Source organism: Macrobrachium nipponense, chromosome 22, assembly GCF_015104395.2.
Source record: "Macrobrachium nipponense isolate FS-2020 chromosome 22, ASM1510439v2, whole genome shotgun sequence".
Lineage (NCBI taxonomy): Eukaryota > Metazoa > Arthropoda > Malacostraca > Decapoda > Palaemonidae > Macrobrachium > Macrobrachium nipponense.
In genome coordinates this window covers 2,028,264-2,041,039 of record NC_087213.1, presented here as the reverse complement: position 1 = coordinate 2,041,039, position 12,776 = coordinate 2,028,264, and the positions used below count along the sequence as shown (strand labels likewise).

General features: G+C 42.8%; 1 protein-coding gene across 1 annotated transcript in view; it reads left to right on the top strand.

Annotated features, from left to right (window-relative positions):
• LOC135198436 (GTP-binding protein Rit2-like) overlaps positions 1 to 12,776 on the top strand; it is a 97,572-nt gene that overhangs the window by 30,829 nt on the left and 53,967 nt on the right. Inside the window, 2 exon segments of the mRNA XM_064225983.1 lie at positions 2,419 to 2,475; positions 8,752 to 8,825. Of these exon segments, the coding sequence (XP_064082053.1) occupies positions 2,419 to 2,475; positions 8,752 to 8,825 (131 nt within the window).

Below are 12,776 nucleotides of genomic sequence, written 5' to 3'. Positions count from 1 at the left end.
TTTTCAATAACGAATATTTTCAAATTAATCATCATAAATATGTAAAATATTGATGTTTTACTATTTATTTAAAAAATTATCGAAGTGCACTCTTCCTCGTCGTCTTCTACAAAACAGTTGTTTACTCGGTGAGGAAAAGTTTTCTGATTGTTGTGATGAAAGTGCCCCAGCGTCTGTGGGTACAAGTGGTGTGCGGATTTATCACAGGAAATGGTTAGTTTATTGACACAAGCGACTCCGTAAACATCGAGATGGCGTCAATCTTCTAAATACTTCGAGTTGTAAGTAAAAATGTTGAACGCGTTTTGGTGAGATTTGCACTACGCTTGACGCCGTTTTCACTACCCTCTGTTTAAATCTTAAAATTTGGCCTTAATTTCTAACTTTGGAGAAAATACTTACTTTGAAAGGAGAGTAGAGGTCTTTAGCTCCGTTTCTCACCAACAAGAAGTCGCGACTGATGCCCATCTCCGATGTCAGGACGTGTTATAATGTACTTTTTTTGGAATTGTCCAAGCTGATTGTACATGGTCCACTCTGGACCCTACGGTTTTTTTTGTAATTTTTTCAGTGTTGAGTTTTGATGTATCACCTTAAGTCTCTGCATATATTATTTCCTGATTGTGTCCTTAATCTCTTGGTATTTTATATCCTCTCCTTGTATTATTCCCATGTATTTGTATCCTGTCTCATCAATATGTTTGATGGTATTCCCTTCTGGAAGCTTTATTCCTTCAGTCCTTGTCACTTTGACTTTATTATTATTATATTATTTTTTTTTTATTTATTATTTTTTTTTTGTCTTTCACAGTCATCCTATTTGACTGGGTGTTTTTATAGTGTGGGGTCCGAGTTGTATCCTGCCCCTGTAGGAATCCATCACTTTTCTTATTATGTGTGCTGTTTCCAGAAGTACACTCTTTTGTATGAGTCTTAGATCTCCTTTAGCATCTAATTTTTCCAGGTTCCTTTTCAGGGATCTTGGGGTTGTGCCTAGCATCCCAAAGATTATGGGTACAATTTCCACTGGCATATCCCATATCCTTCTTATTTCTGGTTTAAGGTCTTGATACTTATAGATTTTTTCTCTTTCTTTCTCATCTACTCTGGTGTCCCATGGTAATCGTGACATCGATGAGTGATACTTTCTTCTTGGTTTTATCAATCAACATCGCATCTTGTCTGTTTGCATGTATCACCCTATCTGTTCTGATACCATAGTCCCATAGAATCATGCCACTTTTTTTTTTTTTTTTTTTTTTTACTGGTTCTGTGTAAGTGCCGTACATTCACTTGCCATGTGGATTATGGTCTTGTTTTTCACATTGGACTTCCTGCATATGGGAGAGATGTTATTTCCATCTATCATCTTTGGATGTATCTGGTTCTTAGAGCCTAATCTTGTGCTGCTGTTAGCATTCCTTCTGTTTTCTTCTTGAGCTCTGCCATCTATAGCCATTGCCATGTTTCATCGCTGTCCAGTTCTTTAGTCTGTCTCATGTATTATTATTATTATTATTTGCAGAAGATGAAACCTGTTCATGTGGAACAGGCCCAAAGGGGCCATTTAATTCAAATTCAAGCTTCCAAAGAATATGGAGTTCATTAGAAAAAAGAAAAAGTGCAATGAAGAGCTATCAAAATTATAGTACTGTATCGTAAACACATGTAGAAGTAGAGAGGTAGATTTTGAGAAGTAAATAAAGTTAGGGACTGCTTTTTGAAAATAAAGCAATGTAATATAAATCTTATTTGTAAAAAAAGGAAAAGGAAAACAAGAATAGCACTCCATTTGACTGTCTTCTGTTAGATGAGAGTTGTTTAATGATGAAGTAAATCAGTTGTGATATAGTGCAAGTGATTGATAGGAGTGTAACTTGGATGTTATTGAACAATAGACAAGACAGCTATAGCTTCAAATGAGACAATATTTCTTAGTATGCATAGTAATTCATTATTTTGGAGCATCGACCTTCGCTGAAACTACTGAGGTTAAAGAGGGATGTTGCTAATGTGTTTTTGTAACAGGTGGAAGTACTACTGTGCATTTTGTGGTTAGCTTTTAGTATTATAATGCCACTAGTTGAACTAATTAGCTAGTCCATTAGGTTGTAAGGATGCAGCCAAGTTCAGCATGCATAGTAATCTTGAATGGATCTCACAAAGCATCCAGTGGAGTGGAGGGGAGGAGGGAACATCGAGCAAAAGGGATGATTTGTATCATAAATTACTGTATATTTTTATGCACAGTAAAATTGAATGATGACTCAGTTCAATTGCTGTTTAGGAGGGAGACAGTGAAGTTAAGAGAGTTTTTTTTTTTTGCTTGGCCCATAATTTTTTCATTTTGAGAGTGCTAAGAAAGATTACAGTTGAAATTATATTGTAATTAATTTTGTATTTCCCATTGCATTTCAGCTCTGACCCTTCAGTTTGTGAGTCATAGCTTCTTGGAGTATCATGACCCAACCATTGGTGAGTATCTTTTGTATATCTGTTTTCTATATTGTAAGTAACTTACCAAGTAATTACATTGCTATAGTTTCTGACAGCGCCTCAGTGAGAAATGTGTATTTTTGGTGATAGAAGTTCACTCTCGACGTGGTTCGGAAGTCACGTAAAGCTGTTGGTCCCGTTGCTGAGTCCCGTTGCTGAATAACCTCTGGTTCCATGCAACATAAAAACACCATACAAACAAACAAATATAGTTTCTGACTTATGCAGCAGCCTTTTATTTAAAAGTTGTGGTAGCACCAAGATAATTTAGTGTAGGTAACAAGCCCCGCCCACTTAACGGGTGTGTTGGAACGACTTAGGCGACTGAGTCATTCTGTTAATAGGCGACTGAGTCTTTCTGTTATTGCCACTCACATGATCAACATGGTTGAGCTTGCTGCAGCTTTGTTCACCAAATTTTTGGTTATTCTTGCTGGAGTTTGGTGAAGTATTCTCTCTCTTGTGTGGCGTTCAAGCTTTTGTTTGCTTTTGTAAGCTTTTTGAATTAGTTATACAAATCTGATTCAAGTGTTTGCTATTGTAATGAAGGATGTAGAGCTACACTGACTTAAATTATGTTATGATTCACTTACTAAGTGCAGTAACTGTAGAGGGCAGTTATGTTCTAAGGAGAATACTTGTGATGAGTGCAAGGATTGAGATGAGAGAAAGCGGAAGGTTCTTGAATGTCGCCATAATGAGCTTGAAAGTGATAGGAAGAGAAAGGCAGCCTCTAGACCTGAGAGTAGGTCTTCAATTAGCCTAGATTCTTCCCATAGGCCTAAGTAAAATCTTAGTACATACTACTACTATGCCCTCTTCCCCTGTTCCCATCTTTTTTCCCATCCCCAGCCCTAGTACTATCAGTCCATTTACTCCCATGCTTCTGACCCTGATGCCATTGCCAAACTTGCGTCCAGGGTTGATAAGAAGTTAAACCTTGTATGCTTACTGTGTCTGAGATAGGGGCATCCCTGAATGTTCTAATGGACAAAGTGTTTCGTGATAAAATGACACTGAAGTGCAAGTGGAGGATGCGCCTGTTGCATGAATCCAGATTTCGACAGACAGCCGTTAGAAAGTCAAGTCTCTGGATGTGCATCATTTGTCGTCAAGTTTGGAGTCTGATTCCAGTAACGGGTGCCACGGCTGCGTCCTTGATTCGCCCCAGTCATTCAAGAGGCATGTGGATGAAGTTGGTCGCCGTTCTCTGCTTCCTGTTAAGCGGTACAAGGAGGCACTTTGCACACTCCACAGCCTTCCTGCAGCTACACTGGATCCCTCAGTCTTTGCCTTGGTCTGACTTCCTACTCACCCATGGGATTTGCCAGAATCATTCTCTGCTGAATGCCCATCTGTTGAGTGCCCTCTTTGGAATCTCAGCGCCCAAAGGACTGCTTCAGGCGTGTGTCGTCTAAGCTCTTGTCTCATCCAGAGTGCCCAGCTCCAGCCTCCGAGTGCCTTGCACCACCGGCCAAGTGCCTGCTCTTCATTACCTTCATATATACCACTCCTGAGTGCCAAGTGTCCACCTTGGATCAAGATAAGCCTTCTTTGGTGCCCATCAGGCAATAGTTATCTGAAATCATGAACTTCTTAAGAAAGCTCCTGGCTCCAGGTCTGCTCATGACTTGTTCCCATCTCGAATATCTTCTTATGAAGAAGAGATCGACCAAGACCTTATTCCTCCTTCAGCTTATGCAGCTCTTCTTTGCTAGTTTTCCTTCATTTTTCACTACAACTGCCCTGGTCTCGCCTGCTTCCCCCTTCATGATGAGGAGCCTCCCAGAAGATAGGTCTAGGCTTATTAAGATGGTTCTTTCCTCCTTATCTAAGAATGTGATCAAAGAAATTGGAGACTGGCTCCCTGCTAAGAGGGAGCAAGGTAAGGCTACTTTCTCCTATCCTCCCTGTCATCTGGTTAAGAGGAGATACCTCTTAAGGAAGATACGTTCTCTTGACCACCTAGATAAGAACCTCTCAAGGTTTTTGAGGTTTTCAGCTTCCAAAACTCTATGTTGGAGTCCTTGCTAAGATCATAGCATTTTGCTACAGATTTCTTTGGAGTCTTGTCGTACACAGACAAACCAATCAAGGATGGCTCTTTAGAACTTGCTGTCATGCACAGACAGAGCAATCAGAGATGTCTCTTTGGAACTTGCAGCCCTTTTGTCTTTCAGGGTTCTGAAGAAAAGCAAACTTTGATACTTCTTCACCACTAGAGGAGTCACACCAGAGGTCAGAGTTTGCTATTTGCGTTTGGATTTGCTTCACCTTTTCCGTCGGACAATAGAGGAAGAAATCAATTCAGACCTCCAGAAGTAGTCCACTCAAGATCTCTTAGCAATCTTTCAAGCACCCCAAGGATTCGTAGTCATTGTCGTTTGTGCCTAAGACGGTCTCTTTACTTCAACAACAGCCTTTTCGTGAAAGGAAGATTCTGAAGGAGGGCTACTCCATTCCCTATATAGAGAACCGTCCTTTGGTAATTTCTCCCATCTTCTTGACAGCCTACTCAAAAGGCTCAGATGAGCATTCAGCCCTTTTGAAGCAAGCATCCTCTCTCCTTCTAAAGAGAGCTATAGAAGAAGTCGAGGACATCCGCACAAAGAGCTTGTACAATCGCCTGTATGTAGTCCCTAAAGCGTCAGGGGGTGGAGACCAGTCCTCGATATAAGTGCCCTCAATCTCTTCGTAAGGAAAACGAAGTTAAAAATGGAGACAAATCAGTCAGTCATGTCATCTTTTCATCTGGGCAATTGGATGATAACGTTTGATATGCAGGACGCATAATTCCATTTCCCCATCCATCGGGACTCCAGGAGGTATCTCAGGTTTGTCTTCCAGGGCAAATTATTTCAGGTTTGGGATCTCTGCTTTGGTTTGGCCTCTCCACAGCATCTCAAGTGCTTACTCGAGTCTTCACACCTCTCACAAATAGCTTCAGCTGATCAGCATCAGCATCAATCTTTACCTGAAACCTGACTTGCTTTTTTGATCCCCTTCAAAGGAGAAGTGGCAAACAAAATAAAGGACTTGTAGACTATTCTTTTCCTTACTCAGGAACTAGGAATTCTTATAAATCTCCAGAAGTCCTAGTTAAACGCAACACAAGGGATCTGCTATTTGGGGATGATTCTCAATTTTCAAACTTTTCGGGCTTTTCCGTGCCCCTAGAGAACCGCCAACTGCCTCTAGATGTTCCTCAGTTTTCTTGCCCTCTCATCTTCAGCTCATCAAATGGATGGATGAGAACCTACTAGGAACCCTAGCGTCCATCAAGACGTTAGTCAAGCTGGGTATACTCACATGAGAATCCTCCAATTCTATCTAAAAGCCAACTGGGACAAGAGAACCCAACAGACTCAGCCGTGTTTCCCATCACTCAGGAAATCAATTCAGACCCAGTGGTGGCTGTTGGAAGGAAGACTTTCACAGGGAAAATCTCTCTGCCTCTGAGCCCCAACCAAGATTGTTACTCAGACACCTCGGATCTAGGTTGGGGTGCCCTTCTGGGAAGCCAGGAAGTTTACAGGACGTGGTCCCCAGAAGAACGGAACCTTCATATCAATGTTAGGAAGTCAAAGGCAATTTATCTAATTAGGCCTTCAGTGCTCTTCTACCATAACCTACAAGTAAGTGGTAGCCCATGTGGACAACACCACTACACTGACATAAGTATATCCAAAAGCAGGGAGGCACTCATTCCTTTTCTCTTCCAGGCAGCAAAGGATCTTCTCGTATGGGTAGACCAAAATCAAGTGACGCAGGTCACTGAACGTTTAGGCAGACAAAATGATTCATCGGAAGCAGGTCCTTCCCACCAAGTGGACCTTGGATCCCACGGTCTGTCTTGCCCTTTGGAGATTGTGGGCGAACCGACTTTGGACCTGTTTGCCACCTCAAGAAACTATTGTCACCCTTTGTTTGCTCTCTCAGCTCCGGATCCCCTGGCGTTGGTGACAGACACCATGCTTCAAGACTGGTCAGGCCTGGATCAGTATGCCTTCTTGCCCTTCAACATAGTGAGGGAAGTGCTGAACAAGTTCTTCTCCCACTACAAAGTCTCGAGGATCCTCGTAGCTCTGTTCTGGCTCATGAAGGAGTGGTTCCCTGACCTTCTGTGGCTTTTGGTGAGCTTCCCCAAAAAATCATGGCTACTCAAACGACCTCACTTCAAGAGATACCACCAAAGGTTGTCCACTCTTGCCCTGACAGGCTTCAGACTATCAGGAAGCTTGCCAGAGCAAAAGGCTTTTCAAGAGCAGTTGCAAAAGCTATTGCAAGATGCAGATAATGATCTTGTTGTGACGTCTACTAGGCGAAATGGACAGTTTTTAACAGATGGTGTCTCAGACATAACGTCTTGTCTTTTGAGACATCTTTGACCCAAATAGCAGACTTCTTCCTCTATCTGAGAACTTCTAGATGTCTGTCCTCTTCCATCATTATAGGATATCAAGCTGTTCTTAGGTCGGTTTGTAAGCGTAGAGGTCTGAACCTCGTCAAGTCATTGGACACTTCTAAGCAGGAGGAGGCCAATCTGGTTTCCTGAAACCTAGACGTTGTGCTGAAGTGGCTCAGGCAGGCCCTCCATTTCGGACCCTCCGTTCTGATTCCCTAAAAGACCTCGCTCGAAGACACTTCCTTGTGGTTTTGGCAACTGCCAAGCGTTTAAGTGAATTGCAAGCTATTGACAAGAGGGTAGGCTTTTCCCAAGGAGGTGCAGTTTGCTGTTTTACCATAGGTTTCCTAGCCAAGAATGAGGACTCTTCCAACCCCTGGCCTTGCTCCTTCCACTTTTAAGAGTTTAATGGAAATTCTGGGCCCAGAGGAAGAGGAAAGAGGTCTTTCGCCAGTCAGAGCCCTGAGATACTCTCTGCAAAGGACTGAGAAGATCAGAGGGCCATCCAGTAAACTATGTGTTTTGTCAAGGATCCATCTCGCCCTCTTTCGAAGAACGCATTGTCGTTTTTCCTAAAAGACCTGATTTTGGGAGGCATATTCTCTGATTCAGGAGGGCATTTTGCCTTCATTCAATGAACAAAATGCATGAAGTCCGAGGCAGTCGCTACATCTCTTGCTTCTAAGCATAATTTGTCCCTTTTGTCATTCTTCAGTCGACCTTTTGGAGGTGCAGTCAATCTTCGCATCTCACAGTGTTTGAGAATTGCAGTCCCTTGGGGCCATTATCAGTGGCTGATATGGTATTTGGGGAAGAAGCAGAGAAAGCATTCTTTTTCTCCTCTGTCTTTTTGCCTTGATGTAAAGTGTTGAGGTTTGGGGAGCTTGGGGTTACGTTATAACTGGAGTGCCCACCAGTCTTATGGATTCGTTGTGGTTTTTGTCAGTGTAGATGACAGCATTGTCTGGTCATTGGTTTTATTGGTATTGCAAGACTCCCACTTAAGTAGAGGCGATCCTCACCTCAACTGCCAAGCCACTACAGGTTAAGATGAGCACCAACCAGAGGCAGTATTCATCTGCAGTAGCTTTCTTACCTGGTAAGGAAACAACAAGCATTGTTTCAGTGCTTACCATCCTAGCTATTTCAAAGTCATTATCACACCTTAATGTTTTGGAATAGAATATGTCCATTCAGCCCACCTCCAATTAATGTGGGATTCAGCTTTTTGATTACTACTTGGTAAGTTACTTACTTGAAAATTATTTTTTCATGATAATAAGATTAAGTTTCATATATACTTGCTGAAGTAATTACAGAATCAAAACCTCCCTCCTCCTCCTCTCTTCTCCTCTCCCATGGACATAAGGGCACAAATAAATGACGCTTTTCAGCTAAGTTGTTCCAACACACTTTTTAAATTGGGGGGTTGATTGTCACCTGCACTAAACTATTGAAGCACTACGACGATTTTTAGATAAAAGGCTGCTGCACAAGTTAGAAACTAAAGCTGTGTAATTTAATTGCATAGTAAGTATATATGAAACTTAATCTATATGAAAATGTAATTTTTGTTTGGTCAGAAATGAAATCTTGAGTTTAATAATTATCAGAATGTTAGCAAAGAATATAGTCTCATAATAATACAGTCTTTTACAGAAATTAGTGCATGTTTATGTATAAATCCAGGGGTGCAAGAGTCCATGTAATTATCAGATAATCCTCTCAGAGTAATGTAATCTTCAAAATGGTAATTGATTTCACTTGAGGTACACTGTATAGTGTAGCTATTCTAAATATTCATGTAAACTAAATTCCGTTCTCTAGTACCAATGTCACTCCTCTTGCAGAAGATGCATACCAACAACAGGCTGTTATTGATGGGGAAGCAGCCATCCTTGATATCTTGGATACTGCAGGCCAGGTAATTGCATTATATTTTCAAAGAACATAAAAGACCTAAGGTTTGTACTTCTAGGAAAAATACAAATTAGCCTTAGTATTAATAAACATTACTTAATATAATTTATCTAGCCCTAAATCCCCAAAACCCGCACCAAAATTTACCACATTGGCAACCCTGTTACCTCCTATTCTGTCCGCCAGTTGGCAACACTGCCGTTGACAGTTACAAAACCTTCCCTTGAAAATCAGTTGTTACGAGCGCCCGTGCTGTTTACATCACGGCCGCTCTTTATAAATTTCCTAAACCTTTTGTGCCTTTAAGCTTTCATTAATTGTTAATGTGACTGTTGATTACCACTCACGTATTACATCCACGAAATAGTGAATTAACTTTTATTTCCATTGTGGTATTTATTTTATATTACAAACTTTTGTGCGGCCCGAAATTACGTGAACTATCCATCAGTCCAATGGATTGCCAAGATAATTCGATGCTTCCTTCAGCCAGCAACATCAGGAATTGCCCGGCTTGTGGGACGAAGATGAGTAGCAGGGAGTATGAACCCCATGACATTATAGCTCTTGTAGTGGACAGGTTTGTGACCTGACTTCTCGTTGCGACTTATGTAACCCTTGGTCTGACGAAGACATGACGACTTATATGAAACATCAAAGAATCTTGCAGCGCAAAAAATTGAGTAAAGGGAAAAAGAAATTGGTAGCTAGACCTGTATCTAATGATTTCCTTGACTTGTGCGCTCATGGTTCTGGCTCTTCGGTTTCGGTATCGTGTGATTCCGATTCCGAATTAATTGATGCTTTGCCACCTGTACAACGGTAAATAGTGAAGTCGTTTCTGATGTTGATTCAAAGTTTTTGGTGATGGAAACTAGTTTGGAAACAGGAATTAAAACAATTTCAGCTTAGTTTAGATAGAGACATCTCAGCCAATTTTAACAAGCTGTCAGAAAATTTTGAAGAAGCTTTTACTAGAATGTCTAACACTCTTTTAGATTCATTTTCAGCTCCTCGTCAGATACCTGTCGACAGCACCATGGGTAATGGTGCAGCAGATACCCTGGCTTGTGAACCCCGTCGTGGCAAAGGCCTAGGGGGGATCCGGTCCGGGCAGGTGCCTGATAATTCTTTACCCAATGTGTCCCCTGTTAGCCTGTAACAGTGCCAAAGGGCGCTTATTTTTTAGAGAGGAGGGGTATTAGTGTTAGAACTAAGATAGCTAGTCGTCAGGATCTTACTTCAGGGGAGGTTTCTCAGTTAGGATCTGACGATGATGATGATGTGGATTCGTGTGATATTGATGTTTCCTTGAACGGTGGTCATGATGTCGAGTTCAAGAAACTTTTTTTAAATTTAATTTTGAGTTTTCTTCCTCAGGTGAGGCCTAAAAGCAGAAAGCAGCCTCGCCCTCGTGTTACAGAAGGGATTTTTCTTGACGGTCCTTCCTGGTCGTGGGAATTTTTATGTTTTCCCTTTACTCAGAGGTTCGCGAGATTGAGGGCGGACGTCGCCACTAAGCTTTCAAAGGTGATCGGGAAGGGAAGAGGAAGCTCTCTTCTCTTCTTCGACACCGAGAGGAGTTTATCAGGTGGCGGATGATACTTCATTCTCTCGACCCCCCAAGCTAAATCCTGATTTTCTCCGACTTTCGGGTCAACCTTTGCTTTCCAAGGCTTTGGTCTCGGTCTCAATCGAAGACTTTATTGCCATGGAGTCTGTTATGAGCTCCTTACAAGAAGCTCAGTCCTTCAATATGTGGGTCCTCGGAGGTCTTTTAATGTATATCAAGGACTCCGGGTGTTTGTAGTTCTAAAGGCCTCGGGTGCCTGGCGCCCCATCATAGATCTTTCGGTCCTTGAACAAGTTCATTCTAAAGTCCAAGTTCCGATGGAGACGGCTCAGACTGTTCTTTCATCCGTCAGGATGGGGGACTGGATGATTTCCATCGATCTGCAGGATGCTTATCTGCAAATCCCCATCCATCCAAAGAGCAGACCTTACCTTCGGTTTTTCACGGACTCGGGAGTTTTCCAGTTCAGACCCTTTGTTTCGGCTATTGTGCATCAGTTAAATGTAAGGATGCTTCGGTATCTGGACGATTGGCTAGTCCAGGCCGAATCTCTAGAGAAATGTTCTCCGGTTGAGGGAGATAGTTCTGTCTCTTTGTGTCGAGTTGGGCATTCGTGTCAACTTCGACAAGTCCAATCTAATCCCTTGCCAGATCATGACTTATCTGGGGATTGTTTTGAATTATCAGATTAAGTCTGGTCGAAGAATTTTTGTCCTCCGTAATGCAGCCAGTTTCTCTTTGGAGGACTCTCCTGGGCCATTTGTCATCCCTCATCCAACTGGTTCCCGGAGGTCGTCTCAGAATGAGGTCCCTTCAGTCGACACTTCGCCAGTCGTGGGATTTCGTGTCCGAGGACACGATAGTCACCTCCTCTCCACAATGTCGGAAGGATGCAAGTTCACTGCCTCAAGTCAGGGACGTCTCTTGTTTCAGTTCTGCCTGACCTAATGTTTTGGTCAGACGCCTCAGATCAAGGTTGGGGTGCGTACCTGGGCTCCAAAGCTGCTTCGGGCCTTTGGTCAGAGGAAGAGAGGATCATGTCAATAAATTGGAGGAAACTAAGGGCAGTGTACCTAGGCCCTCTTTCATTTCAGGATCAATGTTGGAGTCGGTTGTCATGATCTTTGTCGACAACCAAGGTGGCACTCAGTCGGACCTTCTCACTCAAGAAGCCCGATCAATCCTGTGTTGGGCAGAAGACAGGGATTACATAAGTTGGTCCTTCAGTTTACGCTGGGCCATCACAACGTCATAGCAGACACCTTGTCGAGACCGAACGAAGTTCAAGGGTCGGAATGGACACTGCCAGAAAGTCTTCGACAGCCTCAGGAAAAAGTGGCCTGTCACAGTCGATCTGTTTGCCACCCCACTGAATTTTTGGTGCCAGATCTTCTTCGCCCCTTACCAGACTCCTCAGAGTGCTGGGACAGATGCTCTTTTGCAGGACTGGGAGGGCCTTCCAAGCCTATGCATTTCCTTCTTCACTCTGGTGAGGTCAGTCCTCAACAAAGTGAGGCCAACCAAGCATCTGAATCTCCTTCTGGCCACAGAAGGAGTGGTTTCCCGACCTACTGGAAGCACTGGTGGAGCCCCCATTGTCTGACAGAGAGACCAGATCTTCTCAAACAACCCCATTTTCATTGGTTCCATCAGAGGCTCCACATGCTTCATCTTCATGCCTGGAGACTGTCAGGAGATTCTCCAAGCACAAAGGGTTCTCCTCCAGAAGTGGTGCGACAGTTTGGCTCTTGGCAGACAGCAATCAACCAGAGTGAATTATCAGGGTAAATGGTCGGTTTACAGACGTTGGTGTAAGTCTCAAGGACATTCAATTTCTAGACCTTCCTTACCAAAAGTAGCAGAGTTTTTAGTTCATTTACATCATGACAGGGCCCTGTCACCTTCGTGCATTAAGGGTTATAGGTCGATGCTTTCCTATGTTTTTAAGGTGAGGCTCCCTGAAATCTCTTCATCTTATGTCATTAGAGATTTAATTCGATCCTTTTCCCTATCTTGACCCAGTCCGCAGTGTTCTCCTCTGACATGGGACTTTAATAAAGTCCTTCAAGCATTAAGGTTCCCTCCGTTTGAGCCTCTGAATACGTCTAATTTAGGGACCTCTCTTCTAAGACACTCTTCCTTGTCTCACTGGCTACAGCCAAGAGGGTGGGTGAACTGCAAGCACACACTGTGGTTGCCAGATCTGGACAAGACATGATTTTGTCATAACTTCCGAATTTGTCGCAGGGTGAACTGCAAGCACACACTGTTCTGGTTGCCAGATCTGGACAAGACATGATTTTGTCATAACTTCCGAATTTGTCGCAAAAGACTGAATCGTCTGATAATCCCATTCCCAGGTCTTTCGTCTGAAGTCGCTGG